The sequence below is a fragment of the Globicephala melas genome, chromosome 1, assembly GCF_963455315.2.
Source record: "Globicephala melas chromosome 1, mGloMel1.2, whole genome shotgun sequence".
In the NCBI taxonomy this organism is placed as follows: Eukaryota; Metazoa; Chordata; class Mammalia; order Artiodactyla; family Delphinidae; genus Globicephala; species Globicephala melas.
Window position 1 is genome coordinate 161,798,097 of NC_083314.1, and position 22,485 is coordinate 161,820,581.

Below are 22,485 nucleotides of genomic sequence, written 5' to 3' on the forward strand. Positions count from 1 at the left end.
GCCGGGCTAAGCCATGCAGACCTTGTGTTGAGGGAGAGATTTTAAGCAGGAGAGAGACTGGTCAGTGTCTGTTTAGGACAGATGGACAAGGCAGAAGGGCATCCAGGCAGAGGCAACAGTTTGAGCAGACATGGAGGTATGAAAGTACAAGGCAGGTTTGGGACAGTGGGCAGCCACCCACTGACACCAAAGAGAGCTGGAGAGTGGTGAGGGACAGGCCAGCCAGCAGGGCCTTGAATGCTGCTGGTGAGGAGGCCTCAGGCAGTGTGCAAGCCAGGGGGCCTGAAGCTTGGAGGACCGCGGTTGGAGGGAGGAGCCTGAGGACAGCGCCTGGGGCAGAGGAGCCAGGCTGGCTGGGCTGAGTGTCCCACCTACCCCATCCCCTGGAGGCTGGGGAGGCCATGCAGACTGGGCTTCATGCCCCAGACAGAAGCCAAGACTGTGCTTTGAGCCTCGAGACTCACAGCCCTGATCCTTGCAGTAGGGCGAGCAAGGTGTCATTTTGTTTTTCTTGCTCTAAAAGGTGAAAAAGGTTGGATGGGTCAATGAATGAAACACCTCCTAGAGCCGCCCACCCACCCATCTGCCCATCCATTCTTTCTGGATACATCCTCTGGGCCAAACGGGGGACCGGTGCTGGGGAACCGAAGGCAAAGAGAAGAGCCCTGCCCTCTGGGAGCCCTGAGCTAAGGAAGGAAGCAGACACGTGACCCGCAAGCTTCTGCAAAAAAAGAACTTTTGCCTGTGAGGCCTGCCACATGCCACCAGGGACCTCCATGCAGTCAAAGCCGAAGGGCTACCTTCCAGTCCCATCCTTCAGGGCCTCCCGGCCACCTGGGCCCTTTGAGAAGACCTGGGTGCCGTGAGCCCTGGGTTCCTCATCTTCTCAGTCTCTTTCCCAGCTCCCACCCCACACAGCCTGGGCTCCTCAGGGTGGGCGGGAGCTCCTCTCTTCCACTAGCCTCAGTCCTTGGGTGGCCCATCCACTCTAGGACTTTAAATACCAGCCAACCCCCCGGTCTCCACCCCCAGACCAGGCTGCCCCCTGGAGCTCCAGGCCCACCTTCCAGTTACCTCCCTGACCACTCACGGGCTGCTCAGACTCAGCAGGTCTGAGCTGGGCTTGGTCTTCCCCTAGGATATGTACTTCTCTAGCGATCCCCTCTGAGCGGGGCATCGCCATCTGCCCAGACGCTCCTGCCACGGACACTCATCCACAGCACGTCCCCTCCCTCCCCTCCCAGCTCAGATACACCAGCAGCCACGTCTTCGGGATTCCATTTCCAAACTCTCTCTCTAATCCATTCCATCATCTTCACAAGTCCTAGCTACTATCCGCTCACCTGGACCACGGAACAACCTGCTTTATTTGGAGCCCAGTGCACCCAGGTTCAAATCTTGGCTCCAAAACACCAGCTGTGTGATCTTGGGCAAGTCACTTGCTCTTGCCCCCCAAGTCAGGGATGAGCAGCCCAGAGCACAGGATGGAAAGAAAGGATCAGGGAGGACTTCCCAGCGGAGGTGATACGTGCTTTAGGTCTTAAAGGATGAGTGGGAGTTAGCCGGGCAAAGGAGGAGTGGGGAGCATTCCTGGCAAAAGCAGCAGCCTGCGTAAAGGCCCAGGGGTGAGAAGCAACACAGTGCATGAGGCGAGCTAAAGCGATCAGTGTAGACCGGGAGACAGGACATGAGGCTCGAGCCAACGGCCAGGGTCAGACCTAGAAAGGCGGTTCCAGAATCTGAGGCCTGGAGTCTGGACTTGAAGCAGTAGGTGACGGGACAGAATCTGTGGTTTAGAAAGGCCCCTCTGACTGCTGAGTGTAGGCAGGCCTGGAGAAGCCAGGAGAGGAGGCAGTGAGAGGGAACTGGTCGAAGGCCCCCAGGGAATGGAACGGAGCTGAGAGGCGGGGGCTACCCTGGGCCAGGGAAAAGGGTGACCAAGGAGGCCTGGCTATTTGGTTAGAGCTGGAGGCCAAGGAAGCATGCAGGTTGCCCTCCAAGGTGTGGCCCAGGAGGTCCTCTGGACACCGACGCAGACAGACAGAGTCACAGGAACATGCAGACAGACAGCACCAAACTCCGACAGGCCAGATCTGTGGTCCCAAACATGGACAGATGGGGACATGGCAACTCCCATGGGCAGGACCCCACAGCCACCAGGACAGAGTCACAGGTGGATGCTATTACAGGAGGGTGAGCGCACACAGCCCCCAGGCAGACCCGGAAGGAGGCAGTGAGGGGCACTCGGGGAAGTTGGGATGAACACAATTGCCTTATTCCCCCAAAGAACAAACCCCTCATTGACAGATTTCAACCTGGAATCACAGGCTCCTTACCTAGAGTGTCCTTTCCCACTTGGTGAACTTCTACTCATCCTTCAAGACCCAGCTCAAGTGTTCCCTCTTCTACGGAGCTTTCCCTGAACCCCCAGTCAGTCACTTCCTCTGTGTTCCCAACAGCACCTTGTATATGGGAATAACAATAACAATAACAATAATAAATGGCAGCTACCACTGGTTTCAGCACCTACTACTTGCCAGGCACTATGCTGAGTATGTTACACGCATCATGTCACTGAATTTTCCCAATGGCCCTGTGAGATGTACATTTAACAGAAGAGGAAACTGCAGCTCAGAGAGGTTGACCAACTTGCCCAAAGTCACACAGCTAGCAAGTGATGGAGTTAGGATGCCACCCAGATCTGGTGAAGCACTACAGGGCTGATCACACCCTGGTGCAGTCATGTTTCCCTGGGTGACTTGCCCACCAGACTGTGAGGTCTTCACAGGTAGAAGTGGTGCTCATTCACCTCTGCCATTCCAGCATCTAGTCCGAGGGGGTTTCAGAAACTCTTTGTAGAATGAAAAAGCACAATAATACCGACTACCTTTTCCCGAACACCTAAAATAGGCCAGGAATGGTGGTAGCAGGGCATTTTACAGCCATTATTTTATTGTTGCAATAGACCCATTATACATATGAGGAAACTGAGGTCCAGAAAGGTTAAGTAACTTGCCTGAGGTCACAGAACTGAGTCTGGATTGGAAACCAGGTCTATCCATCACCCTTTCCCAGGACGGTGGCCTCTGAGGCCAAGCTAGCAAGCTCCACCAAGGGGCAGAAGGGGCAGGGGCACTGAGGAAGGGGCACACCAGGTGCCAGGCCCTGCCACCTGGGGAGGTTCAGGCCTAGAAAAACAGACACAAAAGAAAATGGACAGCCCAAGGGGGAATGTGATTAACCTTGCCCGCTGCAGGACAGCAACTTTTGTCCCACCTACCCCATCCCCAGGCCAGCCCAGAGACATTAAAAAATGAGATCTGCCCAGACCCCATGGCCACAGGGGAACTAGCTCCCAACAAAGCAAATGGGAGAGAGCAGGACCCAAAACTGTCCGGATACTATGATTACAAGGAGGCAAAAATAAAAACCTGCGTCAGAAAAAGCTGCAGGGAACCACGCCCAGAGGGAGGCTGGGAGCGCTAGGGGAGGCGGCGGGGGCTGATCTGGTTTTTTGTCTTCGTTTCTCTAATTTCCAGCTACTCTGCAATGTTGTTGTTGCTTTTATAATGAAAACAATAAATTTATTCTTAAAAAAAGAGAAAGTCGTTGGTAGCCAGGGGGGCGGGGGTAACAGATGGAGGGTCTGGAGGCAGGGAGGAGCAGGGGGGATCAGGGTCAGGGATGGTGGGCACTCAACTGACCGTCGCATGCCACCCATCCTCCAGGCACACATGACCTGGTGGGTCATGGCAGATGTCCGCAAGGGCTGTCTGGCTGAGGTGAAATTCCATTGGCACTTTGAAGCCGGTCAGGGTTCCACAGGGATTATCTCCACACCTTCCCTGCCCTGGTCCAGGCCCCTTTCTGCTCTGGCCTCAGCTATTCCAAGAGCCTCCTCCCAGGGTCCCTCACCTCTACCCACACGACCCTCCTACTGCAGTCACTGTGATATTTCTAAAATACAAATCAGATCAAAACATTCCCCTACTGAAAACCTTTGATGGCTCCCTCCCTCCCTCCAGACAAGGTCTGGATTCCTTAGGCCTTCCATGCCTGGCCCTTGCCGACCTCTTTGTCCTCAGTGTTTATTTCTGCCTTCCACTCTGCCCAGCCAGACCGAGCACTCCCCCACTGCTCCACTTCCCTTCTCACTTCCTCACCTCTCCCTGGAACCCTCTGCCCTCCCCATTTCACTGGTTAACTACAACTTATTCCTCAGGCCCCAGTTTACAGGCCACTTCCTCCTGGAAGCCTTCCAGGACTGCTATGCTATGTTGGGTACCTCTCCTCTCTGCTCCCTTTGTGCCCTGCATGTTCATCATCAGACCCTTGGCAGTCCATTTTCTGCCTGTTTTCTCGTCCATGCTGTCTGTCAGGGCACAATCAAGGCTGAGTCATTTACCTTTAAGCCAAAAAGTACCTGATAAATGTTTGAATGAATGAATAGTCTAGGTAGAAGGAACTGAAAGTGTCATGGCCTAGATAGAGGAAAGTCCCCTCCCCCTCCTCTGAGTCCCCTCCTGCCACTCTGGCACTATGTTGTCCCCTGTGTTATATTCTTCCCTATTTTCTGTATCTAAGCCCTATCTTCTTAATTGATCTGAGAAGAGGCTGTGTGCTGTAGAGACTAGCAGACCAAAAAAGTTGTTAACAGCTAATAAACACAGAAAATGGTTCTGCTTCCCATTTTCTTCCCAATAAGAAAATGATAATACTCAATGCTGGTGAGGGTATGGTGAAATGGCACTCCCATGCATTATTTCTGGGAGTGTAAACTGGAACAAACATTTCCGAAAACAATCTGGCAATAACGTTGCATGAGCTCTGTAAAAATTTTCAGACTTCCTGGCCTAGCGATCCTATTCTTGGTCATCTGTCCCTAGGAAATACCCCAAATATAGACAAAGTTTTATGCACAAAGCTGTTTGCTTCAGTGGTTTTTTTACAGTAGCAAAAACCTGGAACAGCCAAAATTTTAAACAACAGGGAGATGGCTCTGTAAATCATGTTACACAGTGATAGTCTACAGTCGTTGATAATAGCCAATGTTTGCTGGCATTGCAATGACTCATTTAACATTCATATCAACCTTACACGGAACTGAGGCACAGAGAAATTAGGTAACTTGCCCAAAGTCAAGCAGTGTGTATACGATTTGAACTCAGAAAGTCGGGCTCCGGAGCCCATGTTTTCCACCCTGACACCACATCCATTAAAACGAGGGATTAAAACCACCCTGCAGTCATTTAGGAAACACTCATGATACAACATTAGTTGGGGGGGGGGTGGGGAAGGGAAGAGTTTTAAATTATTTGTATAGATAGAGCAATGACATCTATCTAAAAACCGGGTGCTGAGGGAAAAGACAGGAAGGAAACACCAAAATGCTAGCAGTGGTGTGTTTCGGGCTCGGGGTGGGGACAGAAATGGGGGTGGGTTTTGGTTTATTTCATTTCCCTATTCTCCGACTTTTCTGAAGCGTGGCTACATGACTTTTTAAGGAATATTTTTAATAAAACTAAAGGTTCGGCCAGCTTTGGCCAAGAAAGACACCCCAGCCTCTGCCTATGGCCCCACTAGGATCCTGGCCTCAGGCCCTGCAGGTTTACCCAGGAGGAGACAGGGGCTCAGAGAGAGTCAGGGGCTTGCTCAAAGTCCCACAGCGAGCCTCGAGCCCTACCCCAGACCCCAGCCAGGAGTGCAGTCAGAGGGGGACTCCCCTGCCTATCTGGGGACTTGGGGAGCCAAAGCCAAACAAAGGAAAGCCTGCCCACTCACTCACTCTCCTGCTTAAAATCCCTATTGGGTTGCCATAACTTTTGGGGTGTAGTTCAAACTCCCCAGGGTGGCCCAGGGCCTTTGCTAAGGAGGCCTTGCTGGCCACATGCATCTCTCCCTCCAGCCTCACTAAACGACCTGCAGGTTCCCAAAACAAGTTGCTCTCATGCCACCTTGCCTTTCTTTGCACAGGCTATGCCCTTCCACGTGGGGGACCATCATCCAGTTGGAACCTTGTCAGATGCCCATCGGCCATCAGAAGTCAGCTGAGGTGTCATTGCCTAGAGGAAACCTTCCTGATCGCCAGCCCCATCCTTGGCTATATTTGCAGCCTCTCCCCTGAGCTCCCACAGCCTCCTGGGCTCCCCTTAACCTAAGCACGCATCCCCCTACCCTAGAATAGCCTGATAACTTATCTGTCCAATCCCCCAGGTGTCAGTGAGGTCAGGGCTTGGTTACAACCCTATATCCAGACTCAGTGGCACAGCTCACCCAGCTCTTCCTTCAGGTCTCAGCTCTGACCCTGTGGCCCCCTGCATTCCCCCTACCCCACCTCTGTATCACGCCTCTAAACACTGCCTCCAGCCATGACCCTCAAGGACAGGGCCGCTGCTGCAGCCCCAGAGCCTAGTACCCTAGCTGCTTGATAAAGTTCACTGAGGGAACCCATGGGAGGAGGGGGTCTGTCCATGCGGGTCTTGAAGATGGGGAAGTCTGCCAGGAGAGCAAGAGGGGAGAGAGAGAGCAGAGGGGCATGTGTGCAAAGACATGGAAAGCTGCTAGCTTCCTAGGACAGAAAAGCTTTCTCACAAATGGCCCCTGCCCCAGGGAGGGGCAACAAGGTACTGCTGGGGTACGGCTGAGCTAGAGGCGGGGGCGCTCCTGGGAAGACGAGCTCATCCCACTGAGGGATGAACACAGACTGCATGAAGCTGGGACTTACTGATGGCAGGAAGGGGAGATGTCAAGAGAGAGATGCCAGGGAAGGGCAGGCCGGGTGGGAAAAAACGCACATGCAAAGGCCCCGAGGCAGGAAAGCATGTGGACTCGTGTTTGGTCTGGTGTGGGCCCAGTGCAGGAATTCACAGGGGAAGGAGGGAAAAGTTGCCGGGGCAGTTCATAAGGGGCCAGAGTTCCAGGAGAAGGTACTCGGATGAAAGGCCACGCGGGGCCACGTTCAGGGGTCCCTGAACCAGGAAAGGCCATGGTCAAGGTTTTCAACAGACAGGTCATCAGGGGCCCAGAAGGATGGCCTGGAAGGGACAAGCAGGAGATGGTCTAGGAGAGGGAAGCTGAGGTTTCCCACCTTCCCAGCGCTTTGAGACCCCATGTGCTCAGTTTTCCTCCCATGACCCCTCTGCCCTCCATGTGGCCCCAACTCCACACAGCCAGAGCCCTGAGTCCCAGCTGCTGCCCCCCACCCCACCCCCAGGACCCAGGCCAGCCTCGGAAACTTGTTCCTGGGAACTTCCTGTGAGGAACTAGGCTCCTGAGGGTCCTGGATCCAATTAGGCTGGCTTGCCACAGCCCTGCAGGGCTGCGAAGGGCCATTTTCATTGTGATGACGGGGCTGATCAGAGCAGGAGGGGGCTCCTGTGTGCACCGTGGTCAGTGGGAGCTGGGATGCTGTCCCTTCCCCTCCTTGCCCCTCCCCTCTCCTACCACCAGCTACTCGGAGACACCCAGGGAGGTGACCCTCTCTGGGAGCCCCAGTGCCCTCACCAGGGAACGGGCCATGACCGCCTTCTCAGGGCTGAGAGGACATTCTGCAGGCTTTGAACACATGCCTTTCTCTGCTTCCATTTCCCCTTGGGTCCCCCAGCTCCCATCCCCACAGGGAACTCCTGCCAGGGTGAAATGACAATGATAATACATCACTGAGCACTTCCTCCATATCAGGCACTATTAGGGGCCTTACAAGTATTTCTCACTCAGGCTCCTAACGACGACCCTGTGAGGTGGATGCTGTGAACAGTTCGAAATATTACACACATTCAGAAAGATGCCTGGAACAAAAATGAGCAGCTCAATGACTTATTACCAAGCACACGTCCAGGGGGCCCAAAAGCCCCCACCCGTGTCCCTTCTCGACTGCGGTCCTCGCATCCCCCAAAGGTCCCACCCTCCTGGCTTCCAGGGCAATCTCTCCCTTGCTTGGGGTCAGGAATGAGGCTCAGAGAAGATGTAACCTGCCCAAGGTCGTGCGGCTGGTGAGGGCAGAAGGAGTAAGGAGTTGGATGCCTCTGCCATCTGCTCGCTGTGCGACCTTTCGCAAGTCCATTTCCTCTCTGGGCCTTTGTTCCTTCCTCTATAAAACAAAGAGATTCAACTAAATCACAGCCTGGATTCTTGGACCCTCTGAGGGGCGATGTGGCCACTGACGGGTTAAAAGTAAAGATTCTGGAACAAGACAACCTGGGTCAAAGCCCCAGAGACTGTTACCAAACTGGGATGATAAAGGTATGGCCTCAGGGTCTTTGTGAGGATTTGATAAGTGAATACATAACAAGTCTTTAGAACAGTGCCTGGTACACAGTAAGGATTCAGTGTTGGTCGTTGCTGTTTTGTCATTAGGTTCTCCGAGGCACTCGGGAGACTTTCCCAACATTTCAAAGACCCACATGGAAATGTGACCAACCAGAGACATCACCTGGGCTGGGGGGCAGTGGATGCAGCAGCTCGGGGAGCCCTTCAGACCCCACAGGGGCTGCTTGGCAGACCCCTGGAGAGCCAAGTCTGGGATTACGCAAAGCAAGAGAGCCAGCTGCTGAACCCCAGCTGTGGCCTGGCTCCCAGGAGCTTTCTAGACAGGTCCTAGGGGTCCCAGGCCGGGAACCCCCAGCAGGTGGTCAGAGCCTGTCCTCACGCTGTATCTCAGGACCCCTGGGGTGGGCAGCCTGTGGGGCAGGGCAGACAGGGCTCAGGCCCGGGGTGGAGGCCAGCAGGTAGAGTGGGCCCTGAGCAGGACAAGGCAGCAAAGGGAAGGTTGGGCTGGTCAGAGAGAGGGATGGAGAGGGCCTGAGGTGGACATGTGGGTCGGGGTCGAGGCCAGGGAAGACCTACTACAGGCTCTGGCAGGCCAGGCCCACCTCCCCCAGGTCGCAGGGCTACCGCCTTCTCCATGTTCCTTGGTTTCCCACCTCGGGGCCTTTGCTCCAGCTGTTCCCTCTGCCTGGAATGCCCTCACCTGGAAAACTTCAAGCCAGTTCAGCTATCACTTCCTCCCAGGAGCCCCTCTCCCCCACACACACGATTATCGTCACTGGTTACAGTAAATCTAAAAGTACCACTTTCCTCATCATAGGAAAGTGGTTCCTTTCCAGCAGTTACCAGAGTCTGTAATCATATCATCATTTGTGTTTGTCTAATGTCTCCCCGACCAGGGCAGGAACGGTATGAGTTTTCCCCACCTCTGTCCCCAGCATGGAGCATGGGCCCTGGTATATGGTAAATGCTCAAGAAGTCCTGCCGGGTGAAGGTGGGAGGTCCAGGCAGGCTGCAGGCAGGTCCGGGCAGGGTGTGGGCACACACAGCTGCACGGGTGTGCAGGAGACACTGTGTGCAAGGCCAGAAAGTGAGGCTGGTGTAAGAGGCACCTCCGTGTAAAACACACACGTGCATGAGTATGCCTGTGTGCAGGTGATAAATATGGCATGTACAAGAGTGTGGAAGTACACGAGGGGCAAGCAGGCAGCTGTGTGTTGTTTCCTGGCAGGTGCACACAGGTATATGAACATATGTGTAAGCTGTGGGTGGCAGGAGTGCATAAACGTGCTTCTGTGTGACGTGTGTGTATCACGTGTGTGGACTTGTCTCCTGAACTCCTGGCTCCTATAGGCCCAGTTTGGGGCACCTCTGGTGGTGTTTCTGAAATAGCAGGGGAGCACCTCGAATTGGCAAAAGTGGGGCGAGGGGAGCAGGGTCAAAGGTGGAAGCGGAATGGCTGATAGTATGAATATGTGCAAGTGTGTATATTTGAGTGTGTCGGGGGGGGTGCCCGTCTCAGCCAGGTGTCCTCCCATTGAACCCCAGAACCTGAAATGGCTAAACTGTCCCCTCAAGGAACATGAAGCCTTTGCCCAAAGCTCAGAGAAGGACCCAAACGGTAGGGACCGCCCCCCAAGGATATCCTGCCACACAGATGATGCAGGGACAAGGGAGGACGCTTTGGGCCCCAGAGCCAAATCCCTTGGCCTTCCCCACACACCTTATCCATTCAACACACCACTCCGCCCCGTCCCCGAATCCTACCAGCCTCCAAAGCCCAGCGCCAGCCCTGGTTCCACGAAGCCAAACCCACAGCCCCCAACCCACTTCCACTCCACCCACCTCTCAATCCCACCCAAGTCCAGGTGGGGCGCTGGGCCCTCTGCAGCCCTGCACCTCGAGGAGTGTTACCCCCACTGTGAAGACGAGGAGGCCGATGCCAACAGAGGGAGCAGCTCCCCAACCAGGGCTGTCGTTGCCTTTGAATCCCAAGGCACATATTGTGGCAGCCTGTTGGCACCTGAGGAGAGGAAAGCCCATCAGGCAAAGCGTCGGGATGTGTGGACAAGGCCTACTCCTCTCCTTTCCCGCTGTAGTTTCCCCAATGGACAGAATGAGGTTTGGCTGGATGATCTGTGAGGTCCATCTCTCCTCAATTAGTGTGTGACTTTAGATCTCAAATGGTTCCCCACGAATTGGGTATACATGCGGCTGCATGGAAAGATAACTGTCCTCTTTCCCCTAGTACACCAAGCCTTTCCAATACCCTGGACAAGGGCCTAGCACGGTGCTACAGAGACAGGAGGAGCTCGGGATGCATGTACGCTCGGTGCCCGGTCACACATTCAACACCGAGCACCAAGGAGGCCTGCCCTCAGGGAGCTCACAACCCAGTGGGGAGAGAGAAGCTACTGAAGTCATCAAACTATAAGGTCCAAAGCACTGGGAAACCGTAACACTAACATCACTTCCCAAGTGTTATTCACAGGGGGAGGTGCAGCACTTCACACTATGTAAAGTAGACCTTTCCAGCAATGACAACTGTCTGACAAAGGGAGGCTAGGGGGCCTGTGAGGAGGGAACTCCCTGCCACTCTAGCGGAGATCAGAGGCCCTCTTGTCAAGGATGTGGGAAGGGAGTTCCCGCTCTGTGCAGGGATCAGGTGAGGCTGGGCTTCCCCTCACCAGCTGTGGGATTCTAAGGCAGAGTCCCAGGGTGCTGGGTTCAAATCGCACGATGTGCCTGTTGAGCTCTGTGAACTTGGGCAAGTTCCCTGATCTGTGCCTCCATTTCCTTGGCTGTAAAATGGGGGTAGTAACAATGAGGATTAAATATGTCAACATTTATAAAGCCTCTTGGAACACGGCCTGGCGCAGTGTAAGCGCTCTGGGCCACTAAATAAGTCAGGCAGTGAGAGCTCTTTGTAAAGGGTCTAAGTCCCAGATTGGATCAAGCACAGACTCCAGTGTCAAAGGTTCTGAGGCAGAAATCTTCTTAGATGCTAAGGTTCTGAGATTGAAAGAGACTAGGATTCTTAGATCCCATGATTTAACCATCTCATTACTTCCTGACAACAGCCCGGAGCCTCCCAGGGGAGGAGAGGGCAGAGCCTGGTGTCACTTCATCTCCCAGGGGCTGCCCCGCAGCCGGGGCGGCATCTCCTCACGTCCACCAAAGCCACAGCCACCCCGTCCTGGACCCACCTGCCCACTCGCCTGCGTGGGGTTTAAGCATGTGACAGCTGTGCGGACAGGCAAGGCTTAGTGCAAATAAACAAATACACGAGGAAGTTTCGGATACTGATGAGAGCTGCAAGGGCTGATGTGACCGAGAGTGACAGTGGGAAGCTATCACAGAGCAGGTGGCCAGGGAAGCCCCAGCTGAGCCGAAACCTGTAAAACAAAAAGGCGCCAGCCGTGCAAGCATTCCAGGTCGGGGGTGGATGTGCAAAGGCCCTGCCAACAGGCTTTGTAAATTCGAGGTGCAGAAAGAAGCTGGTGTGGCTGGAAGTGGTGAGACTGGGGGGTAGAGGGGAAGCTGAGGTGGAGGGGTGGGCAGGCCCAGACCATAAAGGGCCTTGTAGGCCCCTAAAGGACTTTGGATTCTTGTTCTTCAAAATGCCTAGGAAATATTAAAAGAGTTTCAGCAGGGGAATGACAAGGCTAAACAAGGCTTTCGGGGTCCCCAGGTCATGATCATTGGGCTCATTCTGAAACCAGCACGATGGTTTTCAAAATCAAGGCAGGGCCTGAGGTGGTAATCAACAATCCTTCTAATTCAGTTGGTGTACACTGAGCTCCTACTACATGCCTGGCCACGGCGGGGAGACATCACAGACACTCTTGTGTTCGTTCCCAACAAGCCATGAGAGAGTCATAGAGATTACCACATTTTAAAGATCAAGAAATCGAGGCTCAGAGAGGGGAAGAATGTGCCCAGAGTCACATGAGCCATACACCACACTGTACAAACCGTAAAGACAAATGGATCTTGGTCCCAGGACCCAGATTCACCATCATGGTAGTGGTATTTTCAAGCCCCTGCTTCTCCAAGAGACCTTCCCTGAGGACTCATGTAGGCACCCATGGATACTGCCCTAGCTAGTGCTTTCTGCAGCCTGTTAGCTTTGGAGCCCTGAAGGACTGTCCTTGTATTTCACATGGCTGTCCAACCTGGGCAGGTAAGCTAGGGACTGGCTGGCTGGACAGATGAACGTATGGATGGATGGATGGATGGGAGGGCAGATGGATGACTACTGAAATGACTAACCAATAAACTAATGAATGTACAATGAAAGAATAAAAGCATAATCTAGCAAACTAATGAATGAACTAATGGATGAAGGAAGGAAGGAAGGAAGGAAGGACTCTCACTTTACAGAGGCAGGGAAGTGTCTGCCCAGGGAAGGGCTGGGGCCAGGCTAGCTTCAGACCCAGTCCACACCTCACCAGCGGCCATCTTGCCCCCATCCCCCAGACCACAAACAGCCTATTCCTTAGCCCCCGGGACAAAGCCATGCCTCTGCCAGGTGCTGGCCATTATAGTGCCCGTGGCCCCATCACCATAACCACCAGCAAGCAGTGGAATCTGGTGGGAGGTAGAGTGCTTCACTCCCCCTCTGAGTGTCTCACAGACAAAAGGAGACAGGAGACAGGCTCCGCTCCTAGCTGGGACCCAAACTGCTGGGTGACTTCAAGCACGTGGCTGCCCCTCTCTGAGCCGAGATGACCTCTCAGGGCCTTTTCAGCTCTGACATTCTTTAAGGGGTGGGCTTCTAGATTTTTTACACAGTCACTGGGGTAAGCAGAAGAATTTGAAAGATCAAAAACTAGAAGTTGGGAAAGACACCTGTCCACAAGTACCAAAGTCCACCCAGGAAAACGCTCCCTGGACAAGGAGTCCGGAAGCTTGAGTTTAAGCCCTCCTCTATCACTGCTTAACCTCTCCAAGCCTCAGTTTCCTAAATTTTAAAATGGGGTTAAGTATCCCCCACCTTGACAATTTCACCTGAGTTTCTGGGAGAACCTGATGTGGTAACACTACACTGTGCAAACTGTAAAGTTCCCTTCACTCAGGCAGGATTATGATGGCGGTGGGCAGGGGTAGGAGTGAAGGTGGACATGCTGTCCCATTCCAGTCCAGTTCTGTCCAAAATGACTCTTCCAGGGGTCAGACCCCCAACAGAGAACAGTGGAGAGAGCCCAGATGTAAAAACCTGAAATCTGAGTCCCTGTCTCAGCTCTCCATCTAACTGGCAATGTGACTTTGGGACAATCACTTCCCCTCTCTAGACTTCAGTTTCTCCATCAGAAAAATGCCTGGCTTAGTACCCTCTGGCTCAGACATGCCAAGTTCTGCAGCCCTGAATCCCTAAGCCCCAGGCTTCAACCCCTGGCTCTGCCCGAAGTGAGCTCACCCTGCCCTGTGGAGTCACAGACCAGGAGTGACTGGAGGGGTCTCCCCTCCAGGAGACCTTGGGGAAGGGGTTAGACAGGCTCAGGGTCCTCCCAGGACAGACAAACTCTCCCAGAAGGGAAAGACCACACCCAACCAAGGCTGCCCAGGTGACTTGGACAGCGCCAGCCACCCCAGACCTCGTGGGCCTGGCCTTCAGAACACTTCTGTAGCCTCAAAGCCAGCAAGCCCTGACCTGTCCAGAGAAATACTTCAGGAACTTCACCCAAGTCCAAACTGCCTCCAACAGGGAGCCTCCAGGGCAGGGCAGGGGCGGCAGAGTGGGTAAGAGCACACCGCAGGGAAGAGGCTCAGACGACCACCACCGGACAACCTCTCCCGGCCCCTCCCCTCAGACAGGTCCCCCTGGGGCTGCCGGCCTGCACCCAGCCAAGAGCCAACCACCTGGGGGCATTTACCACCAGAAGCCACCTACCAGGGCCAGGAGGCCCACCAGGTCGGGGAAGGGGCTCTCCAACTGCCGAGCACACTTGCCCAAGGGCTCAGGGAGCTACCGCAGCACCCAGGGCAGGATTTCCGCCTACAATGGGGCCCCGGCCACCCATGAAGGAGACAGGCCCACCCCACCCCCAGCTCAGAGATCTGAGGGTTCCACACTGCTCCAGGGCTGGGTGGGGGAGAGCAGGATTACTTCCTCATGCCGAGGGTCTTAGTTGGAAAACCAGGGCCCACTCAGAGCCCCTATTGCCAACCCTCTCCTCCAAATCTGAGAATATAGTTCCTTACAATGCCGTTTTACGCGGCCTCTTCCAAAAGACATTTCCTAGTCCCCCGAAACCCCCGTCCCCAATCCTCCACATCCCCCCCGCAGCTCTGGGGAAATCGGCAGTTAACTTTTTCCCAAAAATCCCGCAGAGGCAGCTGGCTGGGGGGAGAAATGAGCCCCGAAATCCTTTCGCGGCATTTCACCGCCTTCCAAAAGAAAAAAAAAAAAAAAAAAAACTAAAAAAAGAGAGAAAACTTTCGGAGTTAACTTTAAATTCCCAACCCTCCCCCCAAAATCGCCCAGCGGCTTCCTTTTTTTTTTTTTTCTCTTTAAAGTGCAATTGCATTGTGTCTCACCTCCCCGAAAGGCTCGCGGCTCTCGCCAAAGAAAAGGAAAAAAGCCAACCCTTCGGGTGCCCCCTCTGCTTCCAGCCGCCTCTCCCACATTCTCAGACAGTTTTATTAAAATTTTCAGACAAAAGAAAAACAAAAATGGCAGCCTGGCTTATTTTTAAAACAGGACAGGGACGCCATATTCTGCAGATCTGCAAAAAAAGGGAGAAATCCGGCACTGGCCGCTCCACCCGGCCGGCTGCAAAGTGCGCGAACCGCGTCGTTTGCAATCCGTTTATTTGCATTAAGCCCCATGAATCATTGTTTACCGGAGAATTGCAGCAGGTTTGAATAGCCCGGCTTAAGAAAACACACACACGCGCGCGCACACACACACACACACACACGCACACGCACACTCGGAGAGCAGACCAGACACACCGCCGGAGACACTTCCTACCCCGCGCGCCGCTACCGCCGCCGCTCCGGGCCGGGCCCGAGGTGCAGGCGGCCCCGGGCCCTCTGAGCGCCCCGGCCCGCGCGGCCGGCCCCCCGCCCGCAACTCGGCGCAACTTTCCCGCGGGCGGGCGCCCGCCGCCGCCGAGCCCGCTCCCCGCGCTCCGGGCCCGCACGGACCTGGCTGTGCTGGCGGCGGCTCCGGGACGCGGCCGCAGCCCCGCGCCCGGCGGCCCGAGTAGGGCCGGGCTGGGGCTCCGGCTCCGGGCTCCGGCTCCGGCTCGGTGCGGAGCCGCGCGCAAACCTTCCGGGTCGCCTGCTGTTCACTTCTGGGTTCTGCAAGCGCCGAGGCGGCGGCGGCGGCGGCGGCGGCGGCGGGAGGCTGGGTCTGCAGCGCCGCGCGGCCCCCCGTGCGCTCGGCGAGCCCCCGCGCCAGGCGCCCGGCTCCGGGGGGGGCCGCGTCGGGCCCCCGCCTCTCCGGCTGCGCAGCCCGTCCGGCCCCGGGGGCTCCCGCGAGTGGGCAGCGCCGGGCGCGGGCGACGGCGCGGGAGAGGAGGGGGCCGGGCGGGGGGCGGGCCGCGCGCTGGGGGCCCCGCTTGGGCCCCGGGGCCTCGTCTCGCGCTCGCCGCCGCCGCCACCGCTGCCGCCTCTCAAAGTTGCGCGGCGCCCCCTGCCCGCGCCGCGCCGGAGGCAGAGCCACAAAGGAACTCCTCGCCCCCCTCCGCCCGCCCGAGCCGCGCGGGGAGGGCACCGGCGCCCGGCCCTAGGCCAGCCCCTTCCCCAGCACGGGGGCTCCCGGGGCCCCGGCTGCCGCGGCCATTGTCCCGCCCAGGCCCCCTCCCCGGCGACGGCGGACTGGGGACCTGGGCCTGGCGGGCCGCGGCCCCGACCAGGCCGAGCCCGCGCGGGGCCAGGCCGTGCCTGGGGGTCTCCCTCGCAGACGGCAGGCAGGAGGGGACCCCCAGGATGGGCTCCCACACCTGATAACCAACGATCGTGCTCAAAATCCAGGCTGAGATTTTTGTTTTTAAGTCGAGGACACGGGGATGGGGGGAGGGGGAGAAGTTTGTACAGGCCAGGCCACCCCCTCCCTCAGTAAGCTCCGGCGCTCCCTGGCCCTAGGCCCGAGCCCCCAAAGGGTGGGGCCGCCGGAGGTTGTCAGTGGCTGTCCTCGCCGAGTCTCTCAGAGGTGGCACCGGCTGTCCCCCAGCTCCAGACCTCAGAGCCATCTGTGTGTGACTCCTCCTCCCGCTTCACCCTCCCCAGCCAATCAGTCACCAAGTCCTCCGGATTCGGCCTCCCGGGCTGTGTCAGCTTCCAAACTTCACTTCTACCTGAGGAGGCGGCCAGTCCCTGGGTCCTTTCACCGGGCTCAGACCTCCTGTGACACTCACTCACTGCCAGCTGGCCTCTAGGCCACGATGAATCAAGGCTGGCCCTGCCCTCAGGAAGCACCCAGTCCCCCGGGGAAGGACACACACATAAGCAATCACCTGCCAGTGTTTGCCTTCCTCTGGGAAGCATTTCCCAATTCGTTAAGTAGTGATTTAAGGACCTCCTATCAGACGCTGTGCTGGTTGGCTGGAAACACAGCCATGAGCAAGTTGGACAAAATCCCTGCCCTCCTGGAGATTCCAGTCTAGCACAGGATGTCAGGGCTGAGCAACTGGAGGACAGCGCCCACGTGTACCATTTGTGTTCGAGCCCTAAGCACAGTGCCTGGCACCGAGCAGAGCACAATACATATGTGTAGTGGGAATTAGGTGGAATTATAAAGGGGAAGAGGATGTAGATGACACAGAGGAGGCCATTTTTTTTTCCCTCAGGAAGGTGGAGAAGCTCTTCAGAAATTAGTTCTGGGGTGAGCCGGGTTGGGAAGAAGGGAGGGGTTTCCAGTTTCCAGGAAAATGGGGGTGGTAAATAGCAACCCATTGTTGAGAAGTTCAGTGAAATGATAAATTAATAAATGGGAGAGGAGACAAATGTCTCATGCAGAAGAATTTGAAATAATTTCTGCAGATAGCCAAGGAGGTGGAGCATAACTGTCCGCTCTTTGGGGGTGGGCTGCATAGAGTGACTTCCTTCCAAAGTGTGCAGTATGAAAAAGGAGGGAAAGAGGAGTAACTTCACAGCAGAGAAACCTGACACCAGCTACCTCAGCCGGGTGACCAACGCCAACATCAACAGTCACAAGTCACATTGACAGTACGTACATTTGACAGTATGTGATGAAAATGACACTTTACCTCTCTGGTCTTCCTCCCAATAACCTATAATTTCAGTCTTGACATGAGAAAAACATCAGGCCAAATAGAACAGTAGGGCGTCCGAAAAAAATACCTAACTAGTACTCCTCAAAACTGTCATGGTCATCAAAAACTAGGAAAGTCTGAGAAACTGTCACAGCCCAGAGAAGCCTAAAGAGACATAACAACTAAATGTAATGTGGTATCCCAGACAGGATCCCAGAACAGAAAAAAGATGTTAGGCTAAAAACTAAGGAAATCTTAATAAACAATGGACTTTAGTTAACAGTAATAAATCAATAAAAGTTTTCATCAATAATTGCAACAAATTAAAAAAATATAACATACTAACATGTTACTAATAGGGAAAACTGAATGGGAGGGTGGGGGAACATATGGGAACTCTGTAATATCTTCTCAATTTTTTTATAAACCTAAAACTGTTCTAAAAAATAAAGTCTAGGGACTTCCCTAGTGGTCCAGTGGTTAAAAATCCATCTTGCAATGCAGGGGACGCCAGTTCGATCCCTGGTTGGGGAAATAAGATCCCACAGGCCACGAGGCAACTAAGCCCGCACCACAACTAGAGAGAAGCCCGCGCTGCAACGAGAGATCCCTCGTGCTGCAACTAAGACCTGATGCAGCCAATAAATAAATACTTTTAAAAAGATAAATATTAAAAAATAAATAAATAAATAAAAAATAAAGTCTAGGGGCTTCCCTGGTGGTGCAGTGGTTGAGAGTCTGCCTGCCGATGCAGGGGACACGGGTTAGTGCCCCGGTCTGGGAAGATCCCACATGCCGCAGAGTGGCTAGGCCCATGAGCCATGGCCGCTGAGCCTGCGCGTCCGGAGCCTGTGCTCCACAATGGGAGAGGCCACAACGGTGAGAGGCCCGCGTACAGCAAAAATAATAATAATAATAATAAAGTCTAATAGGAAAAAAAATACTTAAAAAATTCACCAACCCATATGATCGTTGATATCATTGTTGTTCAATGAAATAGAGCTTGACATAGCACCTAACACATTTTAATGGCCCAACGAGTGTTATTATGTTATTATTATCATCATCATTGCAATTCTAAGTACTTAGAATAGTACATGCAAAGGCACTGGAGTTTAGGGTGGAGAGGGAGATGGGAGACAGAATCCTGAAGGCTTTGACTGCTGCTGAGCTGGAATCTTTATAAGGGATTTATGGGGGAGGGTAACATGATCTGTCCCTGCCTCACCAGCCACCTGTCTAAGCACCTGGAAAGCTATGCTTCTGTCAGACTAAGTGAGCTGCTGTCTCAGGCCTGGCTCTTTACCTTCCAAGGCACATGCTGTTCCCTCTGCCTGGAATACCCTTCCTTGTCCTTTCATCCCACCTTTCCTGGTCACTTTTAACTCATCCTTCAGGTCTTAACTGTTCTCTAAAAAGTCTTTTGGGAGCATCTAAGAGGCTTTTAATATGGTCTGAATGGAATTGGTGTGGGCTGAGATGCAAGAAGCCAGAGGTGAAGAAATTGAACTCATCTCTTTGCCACTGCCATCCAGACCCCTCTACCCCAAATCCAAGCACGCTGGACATTGCCCCTTCCCTGAACACGCTGTGCACCTTCATGCCTCCAGGCCTCTGCTCACGCTGTTCCCTCTGCCTGGGATCCTCAGTTCTTTTCCACCCGTCTTTTATCTCTCTAGTGAACACCTACTTATCAAAGTTCAGCTCAAACATCACCTCCTCTGTGAGGCTATTCAAGGTCCTCTGTGTGGGGAGAGGCACTTTCCTCTGGTTTCCAAGAGCACCACAGTCCTCTGGCCACACTGCTGGCAAAGTACTTATCATGTTGCATTAGAATAAATGTTTGCTGAATGGATGGACAAATGATCGGGTGAACAGCAACCCACTCTTACCCTCTCCAGTTCTTCAAATCCTCCTTATTCTCCTCCAGGAAGCCCTCCATGACCACTCCAACCCATTAACTGCTGTTAATGCAGTTAACTGCCCTCCTTCTTCTTTAATTTTTACAATTTAGCCCCGGATTATATTCTAACTGTTGTGTATATGAGTATCTGTCTCTTGAGTTAGAGTAAATGCTTTGAGGAAGAAACCATGTCTTACATGTTCTACATTTTCACTCATTCAATAAGTATTTACAAAGCACCTACTTCTATGTTGCCACTAGGGTCCAGACTCTGGAGAGGCAGTGAACAAGACCCAGGCCCTGCTCTGTTAGAGCATTAGAGCATTAAACCAGGCTATGCTGCAGTAACAAAGAACTCCAGTGACATATCACAAAACCTCAGTGACATAACACGAGTTGTTTATTTCTCCTGTGTGCCACATGCTTATCCTGGGTCCTCTGCTCTAGTCACTTGGAGACCTAGGCTGAGGAGTCCCTACCATCTTGAAGCTGCACCCACTGGAACATGTGGCTTTCTCAGTTACCATGGCAGGAGAAGAGAGGCTAGAGGCTCTCCATCCATTGGCCAACACTAGTCACATGGTCCTGCCCAACTGCAAGGGAGGCTGGGAAGCAGTGTTCCTCTGGAAGGCAAAGAGAAGTGGACCTTAGTGAGCTCTCCCACCATCTGTTCCAGGAGACAGAATTTAACATATAACCAAGCGAATAAGTAATTCATCTCATAAGAGCTTCAAAGGGGAGGTTGGAGGTGTTTGGGGAGGGGGTAAGAGAAAATCAAGGAGAACTTCCCAGAGGAAGGGCCACGTAAGCCGAGACCAGAGAAGAGAGAGAAGAGCATTTCTGGCAGAGAGAACAGTACGTGAGGTTCTGAGGCAAAGAGGAGCTTGCTGTATTGCAAGGCCAAAACGACAGTGGAGCTCAAATGGAATGAGGGGGGTTGCAAAGTGACGCTGAGGGCCAGAAGTCCCAGGCAGGCTCTGGCAGGGATTTAGGATTTTAGCTTAAGAGCAAGAGGGAGTCATGGAGAGGCAGACATTAAGCAGAGAAGTGGTCAGATTCCTTTTCAAAAGGTCCCTGTGACTTCTGGGGAGAGAATGGACTGGAATGGGGCAAAGTAGGAAAGCAGGGAGGACAGGAGGAAGATTTTCAAAGTCTGCCAAGTGAACAATGGTGATGGATTGGACCAGGGTGGCACTAGCAGAAGTGGAAAGAACTGGACAAATGTGTGACATATTAAGGACTCCGTGTCACCAGAACGTGGTGACAAATAGATGTGGGGAGTGAAGAAACAAGAGGTGTCCAGGCAGTTCCCAGGTGCCGCCCCCCCATCATGGCAAGCACAAGGCTGGCTTCATAGCCTTGCATCCCCAGCCTGTTCACAGTGGGATCTTGATGCCAAGAGATTTCCATCTTCTCTCCTTGCCCTCAGCTGAAGCTAGCTGCCTCTTCATCCCACAGACTGGGGTGTACCTCCTATCAGAAGTAAAAACAACCTCGAGCATCAACACATGTACTTTCTAATTGCACCCCGACAGGATTCCTGGGAGGACGGATGGCAGGGATGTTATACCCTACTTCACAGGTGGGAAAACTGAAGCCCAAAGAAGGAAAATGGTTGGCTAAGTTTGGAGCCAGGTTTTCAGCTGAGGTCCTCCAACTCCTGGTCCAGAGCTCTGTTTGCTGCAGGGCCTGGTGGGTGCTATGTGGTGTTAGCTGAGTGAATGAATGAATGAATGAGCATGTGAGTTCTCTGCCCATTCACTCTGTTTACCTTTGCCTATTTTATTTCTCTCAAGATGGCTGTAGAGTTTAGAGTTAACAGATTAGGTTTAAGAGTTCAACAGAGCTAGGTTTGAACCTCAACTTTGTATCTGATAGGCTGGTGGTTTTAGGCAAGTTTTTTTGTTTGTTTTTTATTTAATTAATTTATTTTTGGCCGCACGTTGGGTCTTTGTTGCTGCACACGGGCTTTCTTGTAAAAACAGTGATAGCTATTGTTCAACTTTCTGCTCTTTGCATCTCTATGATACAATCCCCATTCTGTTTCTTTAAGCCTTTAGTAAGATGAGATGCATACTGAATGGTAGGTTGGCTCTGGGTTACCTGGACTGGCACAGAGCAGAGAGGAAAGACAGGCAGAGGAGAGAGCTTGAAGGTGCACTGGGAGGAGAAAGTCGGAGCTGGAAATGACCAGGACTCTAAGTCACTGGAATGCAAAGAAACCTTGGGGACATCATTGGATTTCCACCAAATGTGAGGTAGGAAATTCCAGTCGATTTTTATTTAAATCTCAAAGGATCAGGAATCTGGCCCCTAAACAGGAAGAGTGTTGTGACTCATTAGTAACGACTGTCATAGGCAGGGCCAGCCTTATTCAGGAGTTTCCAGGTCCGCAATTGAGTTTAGTGCTTGCTTAGCCAGAGGTCAAGACTGTGACTTAGTCGTCTATGTGTCTCTACCATCAGTAGTGAGCTGGGGGTTGTGGGATAGAGGGAAGTGGCAGAAGGAAAAGTAGGGGTGGTGGGGGCGGGGAGAGCAGAGCCAGAAGCAAGTCAGAGCCCCAACCAGGCAGGGCAGGACATGTGGATCCTCGTCCTGACTCTGTTACTAACCTCAGTGAGCTTGGGTAAGCCACATGGCAGCTCTGGGCCTCAATTTCTTCAACTGTGAAATGGGTCAACAGTGCCTGGGGCAAGTTGTAAGTGAAAAGCATGAGTGCTTTGAGATCAGACACACAAGGTTCAAATACTGGCTCCCAGGAGCTTTAGGACCTGAGGGCATCTCAGCCTGCTCCTTTATCAAAGGAGGATACTAATCCTTATTTCACAGGGCTGTGTGTCAGGATTGGAAATTGTATACACCACCATTTACCGAGCATTACTATAAGTGAGGCATCTTGCTGGGTTTTTTTTATAGGCATGATCTCACATGGAGAAGGTAGGGCATGCAGCACAGTGTCCAGGACCTGGCAGGGGCTCAGGGAGTGTTAATGCCCCCATCCCTACAGGACCTAAGGAGTTCATGGATATGGAAGGGCCTTATCGTTCACAGATCACCTTCAGAAAGTGACGGCAGCTTCTACTTTCAGCCCTT

At 53.5% G+C, this 22,485-nt stretch overlaps 1 protein-coding gene across 6 annotated transcripts in view; it reads right to left on the reverse strand.

Annotated features, from left to right (window-relative positions):
- Positions 1-15,656, reverse strand: part of ZNF362 (zinc finger protein 362) — a 36,227-nt gene extending 20,571 nt beyond the window's left edge. Inside the window, exons 1-2 of one of the 6 annotated variants that reach the window (XM_060308213.2) lie at positions 3,705-5,264; positions 2,337-2,462 (exon numbers count right to left, since the gene is read on the reverse strand). Coding sequence is in view for 3 of the 6 variants with exons in the window: in XM_030870275.3 (XP_030726135.1) it covers positions 2,337-2,374 (38 nt within the window). In the remaining 3 variants the exon portion in view is untranslated. Of the gene's footprint in view, positions 1-2,336; positions 5,265-15,417 lie in introns of those variants that run through there. The other 5 variants (XM_030870275.3, XM_060308220.2, XM_030870266.3 and 2 more) reach the window with 5 other exon arrangements.
- Between the last annotated feature and the right edge of the window lie 6,829 nt (positions 15,657-22,485).